The 26,698-nt window shown below is 39.6% G+C and overlaps 3 protein-coding genes across 4 annotated transcripts in view; all 3 read right to left on the bottom strand.

Annotated features, from left to right (window-relative positions):
* LOC113424465 (cilia- and flagella-associated protein 47) overlaps positions 1–26,698 on the bottom strand; it is an 851,958-nt gene that overhangs the window by 443,127 nt on the left and 382,133 nt on the right. The gene's annotated exons all lie outside the window — the stretch shown is intronic.
* LOC113416231 (beta-1,3-galactosyltransferase 5-like) lies at positions 1,691–26,478 on the bottom strand. Of its 2 annotated transcripts, none has more exons than XM_087966881.1 (3): positions 26,051–26,478; positions 7,091–7,192; positions 1,691–3,223 (listed from the first exon to the last, which is right to left on the bottom strand). In XM_087966881.1, exons 2-3 carry the CDS (start codon positions 7,133–7,135, stop codon positions 2,276–2,278), a joined length of 993 nt encoding a protein of 330 aa, XP_087823007.1. In that variant the 5' UTR covers positions 7,136–7,192; positions 26,051–26,478; the 3' UTR covers positions 1,691–2,275. The 2 variants fall into 2 exon arrangements, with proteins under 2 accessions (XP_087823007.1, XP_087823006.1); XM_087966880.1 differs by lacking the exon at positions 26,051–26,478 and adding an exon at positions 7,552–7,649.
* On the bottom strand, positions 10,118–14,186 carry B3GALT5 (beta-1,3-galactosyltransferase 5). The gene is given in 2 exon segments (XM_087966883.1): positions 10,118–13,789; positions 13,791–14,186. Coding segments are annotated over 2 exon segments (831 nt in total). The 5' UTR covers positions 14,127–14,186; the 3' UTR covers positions 10,118–13,294.

Genomic DNA, 26,698 nt, shown 5'->3' with positions numbered 1-26,698 from the left:
TGCAACCGCCTTCAGGAAAGGGAGTTTAGACCAGCCAAGGAGGAGAGATGTGGCTCCCCTCCACTCAGCTAGCAATCTCCCCCCACTCTTCACCACCTCTATGGGGTGGCTTCAGCCCCGAATCGAAAAAATCAGGGTGCTCCAGTGATGAGCACAGATCAAAACCACGCTCAATCACAGATTTGGTCTGTTGCTGAAGAAACCCAAACCGCAAGTCCCAGACTTTACGGTTCTTAAAGTTTTTTTTTTTTGCTAGACAATATATCTGTTGTTGCTATGTTATAAAGCTCTACTGGACCATGAAGCCATATCAAAAAGACAAACCTTTGTTTTGTCCCAGACATGTAAGGACCTACAGTACATTCCATTGGTCACGTTCTCTTTCAAATTTTGCTGTGGGGTTGATGTAAAATGCTGAAGAAGTTGATGTAAGGTGCTAATGCAAATGAGGACATTGGAAAAAGATGACATGACCTTCCCATTCACAGAAAAGTAGTGAAAAATAATCAAGGGGAGAGATGAGCCAATAGAATATTGAAGAAAATAAGATCCTGTTCATCAGCTAGTCAGGGTACCTTGGTGCTTTCGGTTTTCCTCAACATCCTTCTTTTACCAGGTCAACTCTATGTGAGATTGATAAAATATTAAAGAATTCTACAATGGATGATATGACAAGCTTAAATACAAGAGAAACACTTTCCCTTTTCCTTTCCTCAAGTGGTAATAGCTTGTCAAATTTTTCATGTTTAACCCACCTAACCAATTCTAAGCCAGATTAGAACACAAAACAAGATCTTATTTTGTTTGTTTTACAAATCATCTGTCAACATTATAGTACTGTAAATAGCAAGCCTTGTCTGTTTTTTCTTCATGTAATAGGATGGTGTTGGCAAACATGTACTATACCTAACATCCACAGGATTAGGGAGGAATAGGTTAACAGCTTGCCAAACTTAAAGGAGTACTACTTGAATCTTATGGCTAATCATATCAAGTTGAGTAAAGTATAATAATTTTAAGGTATCTTGGAGCAAAACTTAGTAAAGATGGAAATCTTTTACACAAAGTTTAATAGAGATAATTCTGTTAAAATCAACTTAGGTATCTTGAAGTAAAATCTGTGAGAGATATTTCTTGACACCTTGCAGCTGGTTTTAGCAGAGATATTCTGAGTTAAACAGTGTTGGTAGGGATTTCTGGAAAATTTGGGATCCACATCTGTTAGAGATATTTCTAAAATATTTTAGGTCAATATCCTAATCATGACATAAGTGCAGGGTGGGACAGCTAATAGAAGAAACTCAGAAAAGTGTTCCTGGGTACTGAGTTAATTGCTAGATCTCAGTCTCAGTACAAAGAGAGTTGGGTGAGAGAGAGAAAAGTGTGCTGACACACTCCTTACTTGAGGTCTTATGATTTAAGTGTTAATACCTGTATAGAACTGTTTGCTTCCAAAGGATATGAGGAAACTGTACTCACAGTCAGTGGAAGGTTTATTTTTCAACATTGTTTTTTTTTCTTGAAAGAACAAGAGATCTCAATGTAGTGAACATCTGCTATCCAAACCCTCTGATTTGACAAACAGATAAAAGGTTAGCTATGTTAATTTTGAAGGAAGATAGTTTCAAAAATAAATATAGCCACATCATATGAAAAAGCTACACATTTTTATTATAAAGCAAATATTTATTGGTTTATTTATTGGTAAGTTCTACAGAAGCATATTATAATAACACAAAAAGCAGAACTTGACAAATATGGGACAACAGTGCTTTTATGAAATCTTGGTTATAATTTTTGAACACAATTTCTTGGCCATTGTTAAGCCAAAATTCTGAAATACTTGGTGATTCCATGCAAAATACTAATTTTCATTTTCTGTATCGCCTTATACAACTTCAGCATCTGTTTGTTTTCTGCTAAAATGTTGATAATGTCTACATTTGCTGATCCCCTTGAATTAACAATACCTGACATTTTTCTTCAAAAGCTTCAGTGAAAAAAACCTTTAAGTTACCTTTCTACTAGAAAATTTCAAAATGCTTAAAAGAGAAAACTTTTCTGTGTAAAGAGCAATTGTGCTATTTAAATAAATATAGAACACAGTTTATAATCTTTATAGTAAGTGAACCTATGTAATATGCAGAAACGTTACAAAACTATAGACATTTAAGCAGGTTTGCAATCCAAATGAACTCAATGGGACTGATATCTAAACAGACCCTAACAGAACCATAATGTAAAGTGAGTTATAGTATGCTTCTAATCAAGTTTGTCAGTCATTAGTCCCATACACTAATTGTAAAGGTTTTTGATCATTCGAACATTTTTCATCCATATATCTTTCTAATGCATTCCAATAAATAAGAATTTGACTAGGAGTACTAAAATGGCTTGTAACAATTTTCATGTAGTGGCAAGGAGAAAAAATAACTTTTTCTGGAAAAAAGACAGGTTCTGAATGAAGTTTTTGAGGTTGGATGTTAAGTTTTGCAACACACATACCTATAAAAACATCTTCCAACTTAAGAACAGTGATGTGTTTTGAAATTATATAAACTTGACTAACAACATCAGAGGAGAGAACATAACCAGTTCCGGAACAAAAGGGAGGGTAAAAATATTCTGGATATTCCTCTTCACTTATATACCATTTTATGTCCGGATTCCTTATTGGCTTTTCATTAATTTTTATAGAACCTGTATATAACTGGGTAGTCCTCTTTTGTTTCTGAAGAAGTTCTATCAGATAATAGACATTCACAAACATATCAGAATCAGTTTTCATTACAAATGTAGCTTGTGGACAGAATTTATGAATCCATTCAAAGCCCATTAAAGTCTTTAATGTTAAATTATTGTATGAATCGATAAAATTCTTTTGGATTATATCTTTATAATGTAAGCTTTCCATAGTCACATTAAATGGTTTATATGGCCAGAAATGATTTCCCAAGAGAAAAAAAGTTACAATTAGTTTGTCAGATAATACTCTTTTCTTTCCCCATGTTTTACGAATTATCATCCGGGCCTTTCTCGCGCCAAGTTCTGATGATACCAATATTACTAGGAATGGAGGATTCCTCTGGCAATTTATATCAGGCAATTCCAAAAAACTTTCCTTCGTAATAAATGTGACAACACAATTCAAGAGGATGATAGTGATCAAACAAGCCAGGATCAACAAAAGAAGATAAATAAGAAACTGTCTCTTGAAAGAAATCTGAAAAAGAAGAAAATTAATATATACAACATATACATACATATAGTGTGTTATTAATTAAATAAAACCATCTTAATTGCCACTCTTCAAAACCATTTTTATGGTGGTGAGGAAATGGTTGATAAGTTAAACAATAAAAACATGGATGGTAGATACAGATTGATTAAAAAATTCTATTGCAACATGGAAATTTGAGATCCAAACAAAGCAATATATTAACAGGATTATGAGAATATAAATATCTTTGCTGGTAAAAAAAATAACAAAATATGGTGCTAGAATCACATTATTAAGGAAATATCAGAGAACAAGATAGGTGCGGGGATAGGTGACAGAGAAAGCCCATTCTTAAGTGTGTGTGTGTGTGTGTATCAGAGGTGGTGTTCAGCAGGTTCTGACCAGTTCTGGAGAACTAGTAGCGGAAATTTTGAGAAGTCCAGAGAATTGGCAAATATCACCTCTGACTGGAGATTTTACAGTATCCCCAGCCACGTCCACCAAGCCATGCCCACAGAATCGGTAGTAAAAAAAATTGAATCCCACCACTGTTATGTATGTATGTAAGAGTATGTATGTATGGTATTCAGCTTTGTTCGGGTATTTTCCCACGTCATTATAGTTGTGCTTTTAAAGTTGTAGCGACGTTTCGGCAGAATCTCATCTGCCATCATCAGGCTTGTGTATTGGGTTCATCTATGTGTCAGGCTTTCACAGCCGTTTCTGTTTTAAATTTAAATTTAAATTTGAACTATACACCCTGACTAAAGTACTGACAACCAACGGCTTCCACAAAAGCAAGATCACAGGCCTGATCCCCATAAACACACTGAGACATGATAGAGACCTAGAAGATGAACAGACCTATGGAACAGCTGTCCTGCCCTACATAAGAGGTACTACCGACAAAATCAGTAAGATACTACACAGGCATCACATCAAGACTGCCTTCAAAACAGACAGAAACATAGCAGCCATCTTAAGAAACCCCAAATATAAAATTGACCTGGAAAACCAAGGCATATATGAAGTCCCCTGCACATCATGCCCTGCCAAATACATTGGACAGACCAATAGAAGAATAAGTACCCGCCTGGATGAACACAAAAGTGCAGTAAAAAAGCTGGAACACACTTCCTCACTAGTCCAACACATGAAAGCCATAGCATTGACTTCAATGGCACCAAAAACCTAGCCACTATAGAAAACCCCAGCTACAGAATTATCAGAGAAGCCATAGAGATTGAAAAAAGTCCTGAAAGCATGAATAGAAGAGATGACTCCACCAGACTGTCAATTATCTGGAAACCTGCACTCACAAACAAAAAAATCTCCACACCACAAGCCAGGCAAACACCTGGGCACAGACCCCCCCCCATACCTCCAGCTCAAACACACCCCAACCAGCCACCCAGATGAAACCTAGCTTCCTAATAAATAATAGCTGGCCATTCACCCGTAGCCAAGCCACACAAAAAGCCCCCAATACAGGAAACACAATGTTGCCAGCCAATCAAGACAAAAAAAAAAATGCTACAAAACAAGCAGAAGATATTAGAAACACCAATCAAGCAGAACACAGCAAACTCCAAGACCAATAAACACAGACCAAGACTCCCAACCAATCAGGATGAAGAAAAAACCATTCTGGCACAGCAGTAGGCTAGCACCAAATTTAAAACAGAAACAGCTGTGAAAGCCTGACACACAGACGAACAAAATACAGAAGCCTGATGATGGCAGATGAGATTCTGCCGAAACGTTGCTACAACTTTAAAAGCACAACTATAATGACATGGGAAAATACCCGAACAAAGCTGAATACCATATGTATAAATACCCACGAAAGCTTAAGAAAACAAATATGTATGTATGCGTGTATGTATGTATGTATGTATGTATGTATGTAGATGGATGGATGGATGGATGGATGGATGGATGGATGGATGGATGGATAGATAGGTAGGTAGGTAGGTAGGTAGGTAGGTAGGTAGGTAGGTAGGTAGGTTGGTTGGTAGGTAGGTAGATAGATATAACAACAGGATTGAAAATGTAGTTTACAACCTGTAATCATATTTACAACCATTAGAGCATCTCCAAGGTCATATGATCAACATTTGGCCACTTGACAACCAACATGTATTTATAATGGTAGCAGCATTCCAGGATAACATGATCACCATTTGCAATTTCCCCGGTCAGCTTCTGACAAGCAATGGCTGAAGCCAGATTCACTTAACGACTATGTGATTCGTTTAACAACTGCAACGATTTGCTTAGCAACTAAAAAAATTATAAATTCAGGAGTGACTCACTTAAACAACTGTGCTTAGCAACAGAAGTCAAGGACTACTGTCATTATTAGCCAGCCTCCAAGTGCAATTTAAGGTGCTGGTTGTTGTTTTTAAAGCTTTATATGGCTTTAAAAATGTCTTCTGCCTTTCATATAAGATCAATCAGAATAGACTCATTCCAGGTCCTTCTCTTAGATGCTGCCATCTACAGGGACAGAATGGAACCTTTTTTTTATTATTGTTGTAATAGCTTACCCCCAAGATCAGACTGGTTTCCACCATGTTAGGTTTTAGGAGATTTGTTGAAACCTTGCTTTTAAAGAAAGCTCTAAAAGATATTCTATGATAATACTTTTGTTTCAGTGGCCTTAGTTTCCTTATTAAAATTTATTGCTTTTATTTTATATCACAATTTGTTATCTTATTATACCATATTTGTGTTTTGACATTTTATTGTAAGAAGAAAATAATAGCTACTCTTGAGTTTTGCTAGATTCGAGATATATATATTAAATAAATCAATATATTCAGTAAGTTTTATTGAGCTCAAAGAGCTACTTATCCCAATGGTGGGAACTATGTTCAAAGTTGATTCCTTCAAGTTTAGAGTAAGTGGAATGAAATAAAAGGGCTTTTAAGGTGCATCTCTATTTAAATGTAGGTACTCTACAACATAACTTTTCATATCTAACCAGGGAAGAAAATGTAATTACAAGAATCCCTTATATGTATATGAATGTCACCCTTCCCACCCTGAAACTATCTGCATATTTAAAACTTGCACCTTAAATGTAAACATGATTTGTTCTTCTTTCTCAATGAATAGCTTTAAAACTGCACTGAAAAAAACTTAAGGTTTGGTTTTAGTAGTTTTAAGTGATTGGAAGATACTACTGGCTTTAAAATGAAGTAGCCACCAAAGGGGGAAAAAATCAGAAAGGACTACACAGGTAGTCTTCAAATTATGACCATAATTTAGCCGAAAATTTCTGTTGTTAAGTGAGACATTTGTTAAGTGAGTTTTGCTCCTTTTTGCAATCTTTCTTGCCACAGTTGTTTAGTGAATCACTGCAGCTGATAGGTTAGTAAGCCAGTTGTTAAGTGAATCTGGCTTCCCCATTGACTTTGTTAAAAGGTTACAAATGGTCGTAAGTATGAACCAGTTGCTAATCATCTGAATTTTGATCATGTGATCATGGGAATGCTACAAAGGTTGTAACTGTGAAAAATGGTCATGTCACTTTTTTCAGTGTCGTTGCAATTTTGAAGGTCACTAAATGAACTGTTGTAAGTCAAACATTTAAAACAAAACAGAATATTTGTATAGTTTTACCATATCTTTTATAGATGTTGGCCACAATTGCATTCCTCCTCCTGTGATTCTCTACAGAGAAATTCTAAGTAAAATTTTCCAAGGAGATTAGCTCCATAAACCTTTCCCTTCAGGCCTAGTTACGGTAGGCCTCACCTCTGCAACCCACCAAGCCCTTCACTTCTACCCCGGCCCACCCTTGCTTTTCAAAATCCGTCCCTACACTTTAATGTTTTGTTCATTGCCAGACAGTGAATGACCCACTTTCTTTGTAGCCGCTTGAAGTCTCTTCAGAACAGGGGAAACCATCTTTCTTCTCTCCCAGGAAGAGAAGAGCCTCCTGATGGGAAATCTGGGCCTGGCAGCCTAAAGGAGCAGGTAGAAGCTTGTGTCAGCACAAAACAATTTCCTCAGACTCAAGACATAAACACACACACACATATGTATGAATTAGAAGAATCAGAAGAAGAAGAAAAGTGTCAAATATGGTGAGTGGACAAGGATTCTTATTAGATGGCAAAGAAAAAGAAATCTTTATCATTATCTCAGTTTTCATCCATAGATATGTTTAAAATACGGCAAACCTAACAGGCTTTCCACAGCGCCTAATTTCATACAAAATATTTGAGACTTACAAGAGTGTCGAATATTTACACACACACACACACACACACACACACACACACAACCTAAAAATAAATGCTGTAGGTTTCAGAGGTACTTACTTTCCAGTAACTGGGATCAGGCTTGGAAGAGGGTCAGGAAAAGTTAAAAGTGAGCCCTGACTGGGTGATCAAAGCTCTGCCCTTTTTTTTTTTTTTTTTCAAGAATCACATGCAGCACATGTAAAAAAAGAGGCTGGGTTTCCATCACAACGTCATTGCCGCCATCTTAACTTTTCTGACCCTCCCCCATTCCACTTGCCCATGGGGCCCGTGAGTATAGGGGCCCGTGAGTATAGGGGCCCCATACTAATCTGTGTATGTTAACCCTTCAATGCACTTTGTATTGTATAAATACAGAAACATATTTATTACATTTTATTGCATTTTTTATTAATATTAACATGATTAATAGAAATTAACACTGATTTTTTTCCCCTGTAGATGATGAGACGAGCCTGCACATTATTTTGTGTGGACTCGTCATTCTGTTCAGTCCAATGAGTTCATATCTAATAAACCTAATGACATGATTATTGGTTATATTTATACATGTTTAATTTTATCGTCCATTTACATTTTTATTCCTGTGAATAGTGTCGTAGGGGCTCAGTACACTGCTTTGCCCGGGGCCCATAATGCTTTTAAGATGGCCCTGTTGTAGCCCCAACATTGTTACCTAGAAACTGAGGCATCCTGAGGTTGGCATGGAGCTGATAAGAGCCTGATAGGAATCATCTTCACCCACCTGAAAATAAGAAGGTCCAAGTAATTCAGGCAAAACAAAAACTATTTATTAAGGGGGATCAAGTTTTTATATAGAGTCAGACTCAGAAACAAATGATACGTTCATTTGGTTTGTGTCATGTGTCAGAAAGTAACAAACCAAATAATAAAATGCATTAATTAGACATGAAAAAAGACAGACAAAATTAGGTTTTCTGTCTATGGACTTTATAACTTCATGGTATTCTTCCCTTCAAATAATTTCCAAATCTGATGTTTCTGAATATCACATTATCAGTGATATTCAACAATGGTAATTGAAATGGGAATTTCTGTCTCTAAGGGCTGCTGTTGTAAAGGACAATGTCACTTGACTGCATTGTTTAGCAACAGCAATCTCAAAAGTCCTCATTGCCATTATTCACTGAGAATTGCAGGTCATTAAGCAACAAGTCAGTGGGGAAACCAACAGGAAGTTGCAAGTCCCAGATGGTTTGCAAACAGACCTGTAGACATTAGTGGCTGTTGCCATGGTGCATGAGTGTGTGATTGGCCAGTGCTGTGGTTCACCTGCAGCAGGTGCAGACGGCTGAGGTCTCGGAGAGCGAGGACTCAGATGAGGGGCCTGCTTGTGATGCAGGGATGGGGCCAGGACCACCAGGAACGCTGCCTTCAGAGATTGTGGGGGCTGGCAGCAGTAATGAAGAGGTCCCCAAGGAGCCTGTGCCCAGTGCGTGTGCCCGCTGGGCTACTTGAAGGAAAGAGCAGCTGCAGCAACACAGGCGACTGGGGAGTAAGGCTGCAAGGTAATGGCCCTTCCCTTAAGAGTTAAAAGCCAGCTGAGAAACCGGAGTTCTTTGCAGGAAGCAAATAAGTTTTTGCACTCAAGCCTTGTGGATGTTCGGAATATCTTGGTTGGTGTTTAGAGACATTTTGTGTTTGAAATATTTCTTAGTAACTTTATCTAGTATTCTTGGCAGCCTCACATAACCTTGGCAAGGCTCGTTCTTATCAGAGACAGTTTGAAACAGCCTTTTAACTGTGAAGGAATGGAATTTGTAAAGAATCATTAAATGGTTTTGCAGTTACCTCTGTTTCGTGTTTGTTTCCTTGGAACAAGGTTTGGGCCAAAACAGCTAGTGAGGTGTAGGCTGAGTGCAGCAGGGCTGAAAAAGCATGCACAAGTGGCCAGTGAGGCATGGCATGGCTAGGGATGGCTGCTGCCAGGTGGGGGAGGATATGCAAGCGGTGTAAACATTGAAAGGCTGCTGCTCGGTGGGGAGGGTGCAGGAGTGTCCATTGCAACCCTTGCAGCTTTGATTCTATACATGGAAATATTCTGTGGAGGAAATTGGCCAGTTTAAATATGGAACCCAGCCTCTTACTTTTGGTTAATGCTCTCACTCAAACATCAGTCTGAAAGAGCGTCCATTTTCTGAGGAAGGCTAGGAGATGAAACACAAGAAAAGATGTCGGGATGTAGCAGAAAGAGGGAATGGCCTTGAAGGGTAAGGAGAAGAACTGTTATTCTTTCTCATCAAGAACTTTGATGTGTGAATTATAAAGATGTCATTTCTGTCATTTATATCCCACTGAAAAAAATTTTTTTTCTTGAAACACACTAAAATGGAGATTTTGTAGTAAAGCATAATTCCTTTTTTTTAAATTGAACAAATCTGGAAAATTAAATTAAATTGGGGTAACTGCTGTTATTCCTTGCCCTAGGAATCACATTTAGAGCCCAGGTACATCATTAGAGGTTTTATTTTCAAGAATTTTATAGTGAGGCTGTGAATGATATAAAATACATAGGTTGGATGTGGAAAAAAAATGCAAAATGCAAATATGCAACTAAATGCTCAAGTAAAATATAGGCAGCTCAAAACAATACAATGCAATATCCAAGAAAAAAAACCCGTTTTATTTAACATAATACTTTACAACTACATTTTCTATGTTTACATAATAGAATATATGTTTCTTATAAACAATGTAATATAAGCTTCTGATATGAATATTTAGAAATGATATTTTATGTGTATAAAATATCCTTTCTACTCAAATTGTTTGTTAGTGTACTTTAGATGTCCAAAATATGCACGGATAGTCAAAAGTGATACAGTTATTTATTTTTGAACTCTCTTTTTCATGAATTCTTATAAATATGCCTGCAACTATACATGGTCAAGAACAGCATTAAACCTTTAAAAATATATAGCTTCTTAAAATATTTATTACACTTTTCCCCAAAATAGAGACTTTGGATTTTAATTCATGTAAATAAGCATTGACTCTGAATGGCACCAGCTTTGCTGCTGTCTTGAACATTTCAGGTTAAATCAGCTTGAAAGCCAATGTTGAAACATGTTAATATAGCAACCACTTACATGTTTGAAAATGTTAAGGACAGATATTTTCCTAATTCACATAAACTTCCTTCTTTATTTGTAATTGGACTTGCCTATTTAAAAAAATATTTTGTACATTGGGTTTTTCGCAAATATCTGCACATCTAATTCTATCCAAGGGCCAACTTGGAAGTAAGTTTGGTGGAAATTACAAGCATTTAATTTTCAGCCATGCATTTTGTTTTGTTTAATAAAATAAATGTTACACAACTAATTGGATGAAAATTGAAAAGATATTCAAAATTTGCTAGTTAAAAATGTAATTATTTAGCGTCTTATTGGAGTCAACAGAATCATGTGTGCAACAATTGAAGAACTTTACATCTAAATTCTAAATGCACTGTTTCAAATGACGGGGACATTTTTTTAAAAAAAATACTCTTCTTTCCTTTTACACCTATTTCTATATCTTTTCATTTATATATTCAAAAGATTCATATAACCATCCAACAAACTCTGGATGACTTATAATAACAACAGCAATAGTAGATTAGATTAGATTAACATAGTTGGAAGGGATCTTGTAGGCCATCTAGTCCAACCCCCATCCACCCAAGCAGGAGACCCTACACCATTTCTGACAAATGGCAGTCCAATCTCTTATTGAAAGCCTCCAGAAATGAAGCTCCCACAACTTCCAAAGGCAAGCTGTTCCATTTGTTGATTGTTCTCACTGTCAGAAAATTTCTCCTTATTTCTAGGTTGAATCTCTCCTCGATCAGTTTCCATCCATTATTCCTTATCTGGCCTTCAGGTGCCTTGGAAAATAGCTTGACCCCTTCCTCTCTGTGGCAGCCCATCAAATATTGGAACAGTGCTATCATGTCTCCCCTGGTCCTTCTCTTCACTAGACTAGCCATGCCCAGTTCTTGTAGCCATTCTTCATGTGTTTTAGTCTCCAGTCCCCTAATCGTCCTGGTTGCCCTTCTCTGTATTTTTTTAGAGTCTCAACATTTTTTTTTTATAGTGTGGTGACCAAAATCAGATGCAGTATTCTAGGTGTGATCTTACTAAGGCTTTATGGAGTGGTATTAGTACATTTGATCTTGATTGTATCCCTCTGTTAATGCAACTTTTGGCTGCCACCACACACTGCTGGCTCATATAGTAATAAAAACATTATCAGACTTGAAACCAAAAAGCTGATAGCTCAACCCACATTCTCCTTATATCCAATAATACAGTCCCCAGGTTCCAACCTCATCCTGCCCCAATGCTTAGAGGAAGAATGGATCATTCTTCTCTTCTTATCTCCCAACAGCTCCTTCGGTTACCTTCCACTATTGGAACCATTTTTCCCATCCTCCAGAGAAGTCTGATAAGTGACAGGTGGAGAAACGCAGGCTGTAGGAGAAAGAAATATCTTCTCCTTCCTGATTCTGCTTAATAGAAACTTTCATCACTGGAAAACCTTGGATTTCACCCTTGACTTAGAATGATTATCCAGTAAATGTTCAAATATTATTTATATCAAATAAATACAGATAGTCCTCAACTTATGACCACAACTGAGCCCCAAATTTCCATTGCTGAGACATTTGTTAAGTGAATGTTGCCCCATTTCACAACCTTTCTTGCCATAGTTGTTACATGAATCACTGCAGTTCTTAAGTTAATGACACGGTTATTAAGTGACTCTGGCTTTCCCAATGACTTTGCTTGCGAGAAGGTCGCAAAAGGTGATTACATGACCCCAGGACACTGCAACTGTCATAAATATGAGTCAGTTGCCAAGCACCTGAATTTTGATCACATGACTATGGGGATGCTGCAACAGTTGTGTGAAAAAGGTCATAAGTCACTTTTTCAGTGCTGCTGAAATTGGAACGGTCACTAAATAAACTGTTGTAAGTCGAGGACTATCTGTATAAAATAACAACAAATGCAGTTAACATACAATAGTAAATGGGAACTTTATAGTATCCTGGATTTGTGTTAATACATCAGCCTTACCAGGTAGACTAAACAGGAAACACGACCAGATCAACTAATTCTACTTTATTGTTAGATTACACTAACAGAATCTGGAAAACACAGTTGTCCTTCCACATCCTTTACCCCATAGAAATTAGGGAGGGTCTCTTCCGAGCGTCTTACCCCATCTTACCGCTGCAGATTATGATGTCTCTTATCTAACCATTCTCTTAGGCAGCATCTCTTTGCCCTTTCTCCCAGGACCTTTCCCACAAAACATCATTAGTAACAGTGGTGGAAAATGTTGATAAAAACAACAAAATGTTGATAAATTCAAAAGGATAATGTTATTAGAGGAAATGAGATTTTCAATTTGCAACCTTAAAGGAAAATATTATGCAATTTATTTAAGGAGTAAGCCAATTAAATATAAGACTTGCTTCTTAACCAACAAACAGAGGATTGGTGTGTAAAATAAGGTAGCCCAACCCCTTTTAGCTAAATCAATGTTTCCCAACTTTAAAATGGTGGGCTTCAGTTCCCAGAAATCCCCAGCCAGCATAGCCATTGCTAAGCATTCTAGAAATTAAAATCTAAACATTCTACCTGTGCAGAGACTGGGAAACATAAGGCTAAATAACTATGAAATATCTAAGAAAAAAAATGAGCATTTCAGATTTTTGTCTGTGCTGGCCTAGTTGAAGATAATTTTGATGCATTTCTTCACCAAAATCATCTGCCCCCACTTTAGGACGATTTCAGCCATCAGGGCATTTTTCATTCATGGATCTCTCCAGTGCATTCCAAAAGATCATCAGCTCATGAGGTTTCACAAAATGGCTGGCCGCAATTTTCTTAAAGCGACAAGGTGAAAATTCAAGCCTTTCAGGGAAGAAAGCTTGCTTGGAATGGAGGTTTTCCGGTTTGATATCAAGTTCAACAAGGCACAAGCCTATGAATACATCCTCCAGCTTAATAAAAGGAATATTGTCAGAAATTCTATACACCAGACTAGCAACATCTGTTGAGAAAACATAGCCAGTCCCTGAACAAAAAGGAGGGTATATGTTTCTTGGATATTCATGTTTATTCACATACCATTTACTGGATATTTTCCGTATTGGATGCTCATTTCATTTCAAAAAGCCAGTGAAGAATCTGGTATTCTGGATTTTTTTTTGAAGGAGTTCAGTCAGATAGTAGGTATTTACAAACACATCTGAGTCTGCTTTCATTACAAAGCTAGACTCTTGAGCAGAATTTGTGAATCCATTCAATGCCCATCATAGTTTTTAATGTTAAATTATAATAGGTATCTATAAAATTCTTCTGGATGATGTCTCCATATTTCAGACTCTCGTTAGTCACAGCAACCTGTTCTTCAGGATTCAAGGTAGTTCCCAAAAGAAAATGGGTTACAATAAATTTATTTGCTATTAATTTTTTTTTGCCCCAGGTCTCACGGATTATTACACGAACTTTTAAATCAGTAGGAGAGGAAGTTACTAGAATGACCAGAAATGGAGGGTTCTGGCTACAATCTGAATGAGGTACCAACAAAAAATGTCCACTGCCTTGTTTTAAAAACATGTCCTCAGTTTTGGTCTCATAGAAGTTGCATACTCCAACTGAAGTCCACTTGATCAAAAAACACAAAAAAAGTATTTGTCTGAGTCTTTTGGAAGCCATCTAGGGAAAAAAGAAATAAGGGCTACATGGAAAAGATGAATTCCTTGCATTGATATAAAAGAAAGATGAGCAAAGCTGATGCTGAGCTACAATTCTGTATATAATCAGACAGTAACCAACATCGTAGGATGTTGAGAACTGTATGCTTAGGAACATTTGGACAGATTCTCATCCCTGCATTAGGTCTTTCAATTAATACAAATGTGTATCCTTTTTATCTGAACCAAGTGTTTTCCCTGCAGATTTGGTGTAGAACAAATTGAGGACTGATTTTGGCAAATAAGGAGCAATAAGCAAGGAATTTACACAAAAGCAAATTGGAGGAAAACCCTATGAAGAAAAAAGTGCTGCATAAGCAAAAGAAATAAAAGAATGCTGCATTATGTAAAACCCCAGTACCTTTCAGACAAAGTACTTCCTCTGGAATTCTTACTTCTTCAACATGCCTATGGAAAAATAATAAAAGTTCTCAAACACAAGAAGCAGATACGTTGTTTGAATATTCAGACCTTGAATATAAATTTTATTTTTTTTAAATTCTATTTCTCATCAATATGGCCAAGAGAAAAATTAAAAGGTATCACTTCAGAGATACAACTTATAGTTTTTAGTCATGCAGTAATTTTAGAATATTACCATTTCATATATCCAGCACTCATATATCTGGCAGATCCAAAAGCATCCTGGCTATTAGAAAATAAAGCTATACATTGGCAGTGGCTTTCTTTTCAGTGTTGAGTATAAGTCTTGTCAAAATGTATACACCTAAGGATGAGTAAAAGAAAGGGTCGTCCTCAATATTGTAAACTAGATGTAAAATTCTAACTACGTTTACAGGGCTTTTGTTTGTTTCTTATAATTTTTGCCATAGTCTCCAAAAGTTCTAGTATTTTTTTTACCATAAACCTAAATATATAGAGAACAAAGATTCATATTAAAAACATACGGGCTGCAAACCCCACGTGCATTTTATAAAATACCCTTCTTCTGTGCCAATGGAAGAGGAAAGGTTCTGTGTTTCCTAAAGCAGACTAAAGCTCCACCAGGAGGGAATTCCAAAGAATGTGGGTGGCAATGAAAAACTTCACCTCCAAGGACCTGCCAAGTGACAGTTTGCAGAAATGAGACCTGGAGATATGAGGGTTGGATGAAAAGCAATGCCTCCAATGTTATAAATTACCAACAAATGGCAGTATTGATGGCAGTACTTTGCTATCTTTCACTTAAATTGGGTTAAATCTTTCTCTGCCTTGTTCTCTTTTACTATAACACAGGCAGCCCTTTAGTTTAATTATAGTTCAGTCTTACTGCGTGCTCTGGCCTATAACCTGTCAGAGTCTGCAGCACATCCAACCAGCACACAAGTAAATAATTCTGCAGGATTCATCTACGTAAGTACCTTCTTTTATATACAATACCATACAGCAGAAGCCAGGAACAAAATCAGGAACACAGAAGCAAGTCATTACAGAGTAGAGAGATACAGAAGCAAAGATTTACAGAGGCAAAGATCCAAGGACAAACCAACTCTTTTATACAGTTCAGCAAGTCTAAGCCACACCCAGACTCCAAACTGTTTCTTATGGCCCCATACAAACAAATACTATGTTTCAGTATCCAAACAGTCCCCATTGACTGACCTGTTACCATGTCTATTCAAACATTCCCCATTGGGTGACTTGTTATCATGTCTATTCCAGCTCATAATTATTTATATACTAACTCTCTCCCCACCAGCTGAATTCCGCGATGCACTCTGGGACCTATTGCGAGGAGACTTGCGTGTGGGCGAGTCACCCCGGTGCCGTGAGGCGTGTGCATGTTTGAGTGTTTTCTCAAAAAATGTAGAGATCCTGGCAAGGAAGGAAGACAGTCCCATATATGGAACCATGCTGAGATGGGAAATGGGTGATTGGGTAAGGGAGTAGTGTTCTATAGGAGAGGTTGATTGTATTGTAGCTAATGTGTGCTGGATTGAAGGAGAGCTATGTGGCCGGTCCACCTAACAGCTAGATTTTATTGCTGTTGGTGTAAGGCAGGGGTCCCCAACCACCGGGCCGCGGACCGGTACCGGGCCGTGGAGCACTCTTTACCGGGCCGCAAAGAAAAAAAAATGGCGGCTTTCTTCGCCTTCGGTGAATGCTGCTGGGATCGGGGATCAAGGACACAAATGAAAGAAGGGGAGGGAGGAAGCAACCGAAGCCTGTCCTGCTCTCTGGCTCAGCTCTCTCAGTCGCTTTCTCGCTCCTCCACCAGCCCAGGAAGAAACTGCTTCAAAGAAGCCGGGGGTGGCTTTCCTGTCGCCGCAGCTTCCCGAGTGCCCGTTTCACCCCACCCCGCCTGCCCGCTCGCTCGCGGTTCAATCCACAGTGCTCCGTTCTGCCTGCCTGCCTGTCTGGTTGTTTGGGAGCAGCTTCGGCTGAGAATAATAACTATTTGCCTCTTTTTATCAGCCGAAGCTGCTCCGAACGAAGAAGGCAGGCAGGCAGGCAGGTAGAACGGAGCACTGTGGATTGAACCGCGAGCGGGCGGGCGGGTGGGGTGAACGGGCGCTTCGGGAAGCTGTGGCGACAGGAAAAGCCACCCCACCCCGGCTTCTTTGAAGCAGTTTCTTCCTGGGCTGCTGGAGGAGCGATAGAGTGACTGAGAGAGGAACGAGGCAGACACCTGAGGGAGGGAGGGAGGAGACACCTGAGGTATGGGGCTGAGGGAGGCAGGGCCGAACTTGGTGGTTTTGCTGGCAGGCGTTTTATTACCCGACTAGGTAACAACATCAGATGTTACCTAGTCAGGTAATGAAACGTCTGCAAGCAAACTACCAAACTCGGATTCTCCCCACCCCCGGTCCTTGAAAAATGTTTCTGCTTGAAACCGGTCCCTGGTACAAAAAAGGTTGGGGACCACTGGTGTAAGGCATCCAGAAAGTATCCATGATATCAATCACTCCGAGACGTTATCTCTCCAATTGATTTATTAGTAACAGATCTGGCATGTCAAAAGCAATTTCCCAAGTGAAAGTTTTTTTGCGCGTTACACCTAATTCACCTTCTCTTCTCCCTTCTCTCCTCCCACTTCTATACTTCATAAATCACGAGAACCAATTAACTGCAACTGGAAATTCTTAATACGACATACAGAATAACCTTGAACTTTTCAACTCCTCTAACTCTCTAAAAAAATGTGGCAGCTGAATTTCAAGGCTGACAGGTGTCGCCCCTTGAAAACTCATCCTCCTAAAAGAAAATTAAAAAAACACATACAGGGGTTAATACCAATGTATTAACCCCTGTATGTGTTTTTTAATTTTCTTTTAGAGGATGAGTTTTCAAGGGCGACACCTGTCAGCCTTGAAATTCAGCTGCCACATTTTTTAACCCCTTAACCCTTCCCCCCATGAGGACCCTTCGGTTTGTGGGGAAAATCCTCATGGAATTGGTTAACCAATTGATCAGCATGAACATCCTAATTCTTTACCCAATTAGCATCTGAGCGGGGGTATTCTTTCCATAAAGCCAAATATTGCAATCGGCCACAGTGTAATCTAGAATCGAGAATTTTTTGAATCTCATAATCTGTTTCCCAATGTACAGTTAACAGTTTAGGGGGAGCGATTGGCAGTGGTCTTATCATCGATGTAGTAGCTGGTTTTAGTAAAGTACAATGGAACACCGGATGAATTTTCTCCAATAATCGAGGAAGACTTAATTGGACAGTGACCGGATTATCTTTGAAATTGGGAACGGACCCAAGAATTTTGGACCCAGCTTCTTACTGGGCAGTTTCAACCTAAGATACTTGGTTGACAAATATACTTTGTCCCCTACTTTAAAAGGCAGTTGAAGGGATCTATGTTTATCCGCCTGTTTTTTATAATTTTTTGCAGCTTTGGTCAAAGCTTTTTCTTTTTTGAAAGTTTTATTTGGGTTTTCACAAAAACAAAATACAAATAAAACATCTTTTTTGAAAATAGCATGGTCCCAGGTTATCACTTCTTCATACAAACACCAAACTCAATTTCATGCTCATTTTTATATTCTATTCCATATCTTATTACTGTTTTATATTTTCTACATAGTTTTTCCCCTCTTTTAATTTTCTCAACTTTATTTTAATTATCTCATCTCAATCAAATCATTATATTTATACTTTTGTCTGTCCTGTTTCAATTTCATATTATCTTTTCTTATTAAACAAATTTTTCCCTGTAGTTACCAATTGGAGTATGACACGTTTATATCTTTTAATTTTATCCATTCAAACTCTTATTTAAGCTTCAATGTATACCTTTAAGATTATAGCATTCAATATAATACATAACTTCCAATCGAATTCTGCTTGGTACATTCTTAAAATACACACTATATTCTTAAAAAGAAAATTTTATATATATATATATATATATATATATATATAGTGTTTGGCTTGGTTCGGGTATTTTCCCACGTCATTGTAGTTGTTCTTTTAAAGTTGTAGCAACGTTTCAGCAGAATCTCATCTGCCATCATCAGGCTTCTGTATTGTGTCCGTCTGTGAGTCAGACTTTTACAGTGGTTTCAGATTTGAATTTGGGGCAGCCTATTGCTGTGCCAGAATGGTTTTTTCTTCATCCTGATTGGTTGGGAGTCTTGGTCTGTGTTTATTGGTCTCGGAGTTTGCTGTGTTCTGCTTGATTGGTGTCTCTAATATCTTCTGTCTGTTTTTGGCTCTTTTTGTATCTTGATTGGCTGGCAGCATTGTGTTGCTTTAATGGAGGCCTTTAGTGCAGCTTGGCCGGGTAAATGGACGGCTATCATTAGTTAGGAAGCTGGGTTTCATCTGGGTGCCTGGTTGGGATGTGTTTGAGCTGGAGGTATCAGGGGATCTGTTTGTGCCCAGGTGTTTGCCTGGCTTGTGGTGTGGAAATTTTTTTGTTTGTGAGTGCAGGCTTCCAAATGATTGACAGCCTGGTGGAATCATCTCTTCTATTCATGCTTTCTGGTCTTTTTCAATCTCTATGGCTTCTCTGATGATTCTGTGATTAGGGTTTTCTATAGTGGCCAGGGTTTTGGTGCCATTGAAGTTGATGCTATGACCTGTGGCTTCCATGTGTTGGACTAGTGAGGAAGTGTGTTCCAGCTTTTTGACTGCATTTTTGTGTTCATCCAGGCGGGTGCTTATTCTTCTATTGGTCTGTCCAATGTATGTGGCCGGGCATGATGCACAGGGGACTTCGTATATGCCTTGGTTTTCCAGGTCAATTTTATCTTTGGGGTTGCTAAGGATGGCTGCTATTTTTCTGTCTGTTTTGAAGGCAGTCCTGATGTGATGTCTGTGTAGTACCTTACTAATTTTGTCTGTAGTACCTCTTATGTAGGGCAGGACAGCTGTTCCATAGGTCTGTTCATCTTCTGGGTCTCTATTATGTTTCAGTGTGTTTTTGTGGATCAAGCTGGTGATTTTGCTTTTGTGGAAGCCGTTGGCTGTCAGTACTTTAGTCAAGGTGCATAGTTCAGTCTTAATGTGTGTCTTGTCTGCCAGGCGTTTGGTTCTGGTAATTAGTGTTTTAGCCACGGAGTTTATCTGTGCTGGGTGGTGGTGGGATTGGGCGTTGAGGTAGCGGTTGGTGTGGGTTTTCTTCTGGTATATGGTGTGTCCTAGTGTGCCATCTGATTTTTGTAGATTAGTACATCTAGGAATGATAGTTGTTTGTTTGTTTCTGTTTCCATGGTGAACTTGATTTTGGGGTGTGCGCTGTTTAGGTGTGTTAGGAAATTGTTTAGGTTTTCTTGTCCATGGGGCCAAATCACGAATGTGTCATCGATGTATCTTAACCATAGTTTGGGTTTGAGGATGGCATTGGCCAGGGCTCTGGATTCGAATTCTTCCATGAACAGGTTTGCAATGACAGGTGACAGTGGTGATCCCATGGGAGCTCCTTCTATTTGTTTGTATCTTTGTCCTTTGTATATGAAATATGTGTTGGTTAAGCAGTGTTCTGTTAGTTCCATGAGGTGTTTAGCTGGTTGGTATTTATTTTTGATGATTTCAAGGGTCTCTTTTATCGGGACTTGAGTGAATAGTGAAACCACGTCAAAACTTACAAGCAGATCTTCTTGCTCCACGTGTAGATCTTTGATCATGGTATGAGTTTTTACATGAGAAGCTGCTGTTTCAGCATGGGGCTGTAGCTCTTTTGCTAGGTGTCACCTGTCATTGCAAACCTGTTCATGGAAGAATCATCGAAAATCCAGAGCCCTGCAATGTCATCCTCAAACCCAAACATATGGTTAAGATACATCGATGACACATTCGTGCAAACCTGTTGATTTGGCCCCATGGACAAGAAAACCTAAAGCTGCTAACACACCTAAACAGCGCACACCCCAAAATCAAGTTCACCATGGAAACAGAAACAAACAAACAACTACCATTCCTAGATGTACTAATCTAAAAAACAGATGGCACACTAGGACACACCATATACCAGAAGAAAACACACACCAACCGCTACCTCAACGCCCAATCCCACCACCACCCAGCACAGATAAACTCCGTGGCTAAAACACTAATTACCAGAACCAAACGCCTGGCAGACAAGACACACATTAAGGCTGAACTATGCACCCTGACTAAAGTACTGACAGCCAACGGCTTCCACAAAAGCAAAATCACCAGCTTGATCCACAAAAACACACTGAAACATAATAGAGACCCAGAAGATGAACAGACCTATGGAACAGCTGTCCTGCCCTACATAAGAGGTACTACAGACAAAATTAGTAAGGTACTACACAGACATCACATCAGGACTGCCTTCAAAACAGACAGAAAAATAGCAGCCATCCTTAGCAACCCCAAAGATAAAATTGACCTGGAAAACCAAGGCGTATACGAAGTCCCCTGTGCATCATGCCCGGCCACATACATTGGACAGACCAATAGAAGAATAAGTACCCGCCTGGATGAACACAAAATGCAGTCAAAAAGCTGGAACACACTTCCTCACTAGTCCAACACATGGAAGCTACAGGTCATAGCATCAACTTCAATGGCACCAAAACCCTGGCCACTATGGAAAACCCTAGCCACAGAGTCATCAGAGAAGCCATAGAGATTGAAAAAGACCAGAAAGCATGAACAGAAGAGATGATTCCACCAGGCTGTCAATCATTTGGAAGCCTGCACTCACAAACAAAAAATCTCCACACCACAAGCCAGGCAAACACCTGGGCACAAACAGATCCCCCTGATACCTCCAGCTCAAACACACCCCAACCAGGCACCCAGATGAAACCCAGCTTCCTAACTAATGATAGCCGTCCATTTACCCGAAGCCAAGCTGCACTAAAGACCTCCATTAAAGTAACACAATGCTGCCAGCCAATCAAGATACAAAAAGAGCCAAAAAACAGACAGAAGATATCAGAAACACCCATCAAGCAGAACACAGCAAACTCCGAGACCAATAAACACAGACCAAGACTCCCAACCAATCAGGATGAAGAAAAACCATTCTGGCACAGCAATAGGCTGCCCCAAATTTAAATCTGAAACCACTGTAAAAGTCTGACCCACAGACGGACACAATACAGAAGCCTGATGATGGCAGATGAGATTCTGCTGAAACGTTGCTACAACTTTAAAAGAACTACAATGACGTGGGAAAATACCGAACCAAGCCGAACACCATACATGTAAGTACCCATGAAAACTTAAGAAAACATATATATATATATATATATATATATATATATATATATATATATATATATATATATATATATATATATATATATATAATGTAAATAAAGCACACATTCCATTCCAATTCAATTCTATCATTAATATTCATTAAAATCTTAACATCTTTAACATCAGCAAGCCACCCTGGGGCAGATTTCTCTCCCCCGCCATTAGTGTTACCTTCCAGTTCCAGCTCGTGTGGCTCTACTCAAGGTAAGGTTTGCAGCCGGCCAAAGGGCGGGGGCCAGTGGGTGGGTGGGCCATGTGGGTGGCGCAGCCTTGTGTTCCCATGCAGTCTGGATAGCTTTCGGGGTGCTTTGGGGGGGACATTTTGCTGTGGACCACCAAAATTTTCTCACCGACCACCAGTGGTCCATGGCTCACCAGTTGGCAATCACTGACCCAGAGAGCCTCCATCCTCAATGTCCCTAACCAAATGGATGGACTCATTAAAACAGGGGTGGGAAAATACCAAGTATGCCTTCACCCAAGCCGCAGAGAAATACAAACGTCAGGTAGAGAAGCACCGATCTCCTCAAGCCCCCTTTAAAGTGGGAGATCAGATCTACCTGTCTACTAAATACCTTAGCTAAAGTTGCCTACGAAGAAACTGGGTCCAAAATTTCTAGGAACATTTCCCATAGTGAAAGTAATAAACCCAAGAATGGTGCAGCTCAGTCTCTCCCACTTGTTAGGGAAAGTGCACCCAGTGTTCCATAGCAGCTTATTGAAATTAGCTGCTAGCTCACAGTTAAGATCAAAAGATCAACCCGCTCCCAAGCCAATTGTAGTACAAGGGGAGACACATTATGAAGTGAAGAAAATATTGGACTCTAGATTGCACAGGGGTCTCTTACAATACCTAATTCATTGGAAGGGATACCCTTTGTCTGATGCCACTTGGGTGAAAAGTTGGGGTGTAAAAATGGATGTTGGTGAAGCAGTTTCATGAGAAGTTCCCTGATAAGCCAAAGGGCCCCCCTGTAGGGGGGAGAGGTGGTTAGAGAGCGTTAGTCCCCTGATCCCTAACCTCCTGTCACTTGTCTCATTTCAGGACGTTCTCATCGCTTGAGGGGAGGCAGCCTGTCAGCCCTGGATCCATCTTGGGACAGATTTTCAGGGGGAAGGGCAAGCTGTGGGAATGGGAGAGTAGTGAAGGGTGTATAGCCATAACAACATTATTTTGCAAGAGATCAAGGACAATCTGCTAGCACCTGCAGGGGAAGGGGGAGTGCGTGCAAAGGGGGTGAAGGGGGGCTGCATGCGCATGCTCACATTTTTGGTTCTACACTAGGCAAACTGGTTGTTAAAGTATGTGCAGCCCACCTCTGGATGAAATTCTTGATTATATTTTGCTAAGCAGTATCTTTATCAGATATAGGTATGGATGACAAAAATATTATAAAGATTATTCAGCCAAAGAACATATCCTCATCCTTTTTTTCCTTAATGTTTGCAAATATTTAAGATGTTTCTATTCTGATCGTTTAGTTACAATCAAGTGAAATTCAATGAACCATTTCTAAGCCTCTGCCCTTCCTGAGCAACCAGTTGGTTCACTCAGAAAAACTTAGTGAAGGTAGGATCAATATATACCTAGGAAAACTAAAATGTTAGCCTTTCTTCAATGTACAGGTGAAACTCGAAAAATTAGAATATCATGCAAAAGTTCATTTGTTTTTAGTAATGCAACTTAAAAGGTGAACCTAATATATGAGATAGACTCATTACATACAAAGCAAGATAGTTCAAGCCATGATGTGTCATGATTGTGATGATTATGGCTTACAGCTCATGAAAACCCCAAATCCACAATCTCAGAAAATTAGAGTATTGTGAAAAGGTTCAATATTCTAGGCTCAAAGTGTCCCACTCTAATCAGCTAATTAAGCCTTAACACCTGCAAAGAGTTCCTGAACCTTTAAATGGTCTCTCAGTCTGGTTCAGTAGGAAGCACAATCACGGGAAAGACTGCTGACCTGACAGTTGTGCAGAAAACCATCATTGACACCCTCCATAAGGAGGGAAAGCCTCAAAAGGTAATTGCAGAAGAAGTTGGATGTTCCCAAAGTGCTGTATCAAAGCACATTAATAGAAAGTTATGTGGAAGGGAAAAGTGTGGAAGAAAAAGGTGTACAAGCAGCAGGGATGACCGCAGCCTGGAGAGGATTGTCAGGAAAAGGCCATTCAGAAGTGTTGGGGACTTTCATAAGGAGTGGACTGAGGCTGGAGTCAGTGCATCAAGAGCCACCACACACAGACATGGGCTTCAAATGTCATATTCCTCTTGTCAAGCGGCTCCTGAACAACAAACAATGTCAGAAGCATCGTACCTGGGATAAAGAAAAACAAAACTGGTCTGTTGCTGAGTGGTCCAAAGTCCTCTTTTCTGATGAGACCAACTTTTGCATCTCATTTGGAAACCAAGGACCCAGAGTCTGGAGGAAGAATGGAGAGGCACACACTGCAAGATGCTTCAAATCCATTGTGAAGTTTCCACAGTCTGTGTTGATTTGGGGAGCCATGTCATCTGCTGGTGTTGGTCCACTGCGCTTCATTAAGTCCAGGGTCAACGCAGCCATCTACCAGGAGATTTTGGAGCACTTCATGCTTCCTTCCGCAGACGAGCTTTATGGGGATGCTGACTTCATTTTCCAGCAGGACTTGGCACCTGCCCACACTGCCAAAAGCACCAAAACCTGGTTCAATGACCATGGGATTACTGTGCTTGATTGGCCAGCAAACTTGCCTGACCTGAACCCCACACAGAATCTATGGGGCATTGCCAAGAGAAAGATGAGAGACATGAGACTGAACAATGCAGAAGAGCTGAAGGCCGCTATTGAAGCATCTTGGTCTTCCATAACACCTCAGCAATGCCACAGGCTGATAGCTTCCATGCTATGCCGCATTGAGGCAGTAATTGCTGCAAAAGGGGCCCAAACCAAGTACTGAGTACATATGTATGCTTATACTTTTCAGAGATCTGATATTGTTCTATGTACAATCCTTGTTTTATGGATCGCATGTAATATTCTAATTTTCTGAGATTGTGGATTTGGGGTTTTCATGAGCTGTAAACCATAATCACCTCAATTATGACAAATCACGAACTATCTAGCTTTGTATGTAATGAATCTATCTCATATTTTAGTTTCACCTTTTAAGTTGCATTACTGAAATAAATGAATTTTTGCACGATATTCTAATTTTTCCAGTTTCACCTTTATTGTGGAGATTCTGCTCCTATCTTGATAATTATGCCCTTTAAACAGGAGCAACTCTGATAAGAAAATGAAAAGCTGGGGGGAAGGGGGAAGAACAACAGATATGTGTGTTTCTTAGGCAGACAGGAAGACAAAGCAGTTGTGCCTTTGCATAACTTACAGGAGAGAATATTTCCCAGGTTTAGCTTCTGAATTCTCCAGTAATAACCCAGAAACTGCAGCACTCTTTGGACAAAAGACGGTTCTCCTCTCCTGGGGTTGATTCATTAGTCGTTTTCCCATTCTCCGAGCGTTTTAGCTGTTCTTTTGAAGAAAGCTGGCATATTAATTCCTTGTATTTTTCAGCAAATTAAAAACAAAAGGCCCGCGTGAATCAGGTTGCCTTTGAATCAAAGCATGATTCAGCTTTTTACACACGTGGAAAGCCGAAGAGCTCAGGCTTTGAAATATCACACTGTCCCTCAAAACACCGGTAGACACAAGTACCGACCGGAGCACATTCCGAGGTTGCTTCCCTTCCCTTTATGCAATCCTACCCCGGTTCCTTTAACTATGCTGCCTCAAATCTCAGTGAGTAGTCTCGGATTTTTCTCCGAAGGGGAAGAAAAAACCCCCCGAAAAATCACATTTCTGACATTCAGTTCCTGGAGCTCCTGGTGCCATCCTGGTGCCAATTCCACCTGGAACAGCCCTTTAAACCGATTGGATTCGGAAGATAAATCCGCTCCGTCCAGACAATAAAATCGAAGCTATGAAATCCGCACTGTCTGTCGTAGCAGCTCCTGCGGCGGCAACGTCTGATTGGCAGCAAAGGGGGAGTTCGGAACTGCCAGCAAATACTCATATTCAAGAGAAAGAGAGATTAAACCGACCCACCTTTAGCTATTACCAGGCAATATTCCATGATTTTTCTCCAGAGCATCTTCGTCGCACCTGCATTGCTCTTGAAGTCGAGACTAGAGAAAACAGGAGTCGGGTTACTCTGTAAATTACTTTTTGTGCATCTTCGTTCCTCACCTCCAGTCTTAAAGACGTCCCAGGAGCAATAGACGGTACAAAATCACAACGTCGTCGACCCCTTTTTAAAGAATCCAGACCGTGAGATCACAAATTTATGGCTACCCGAACCATAAATAAAAGGAGAGAAAAAATAGAGCTTCCGTTGACAGTTGTGTAGGCAAGAACTGTAAGAGAGAGACGTTCCGGGCACTTGACAGGAATGAAAAACGCTCCATCACAGCAAGTGTAGCTTATTCCAAAGGAGGCTGAGACATTTTTTTAAAACAAACTCCTGAATATTGAATCTTGCTCAGTAGGGGATGAGTTGCAACTCCCTCCCCGCCCCCTGAACCAGCTCACAGACAAGGCGCTTCTTAAAATCCTGCAAGCCTGGTGGTTCTCGGATGAATAGAAGGGGGTTTATGGGGTGGGTGGGTCAACACCCGGTTACTATAACTGAATTCTGGGCTACTAGATTAACTGATGCCATAAACTAGAGGGACAAGAAGTGTCACAGAGGAAATG

This window comes from Notechis scutatus, chromosome 5, assembly GCF_049901735.1.
Source record: "Notechis scutatus isolate UNSWTSFEM ecotype Mainland chromosome 5, rNotScu1.2, whole genome shotgun sequence".
In the NCBI taxonomy this organism is placed as follows: Eukaryota; Metazoa; Chordata; class Lepidosauria; order Squamata; family Elapidae; genus Notechis; species Notechis scutatus.
Note: the sequence above shows the minus strand (reverse complement) of the source record. Positions and strands in the feature narration are given on the sequence as shown.

What these genes read in the sequence shown, in the direction of transcription:
- LOC113416231 (XM_087966881.1), bottom strand. Translation starts at nt 7,135, where the DNA reads ATGGTTTCCCCTGTTCTGAAGAGACTTCAAGCGGCTACAAAGAAA. An exon ending in TTCAAGCGGCTACAAAGAAA is followed by an intron (nt 3,224 to 7,090) that starts GTGGGTCATTCA and finishes CTTCTTTTTCAG; the next exon opens with ATTTCTTTCAAGAGACAGTT.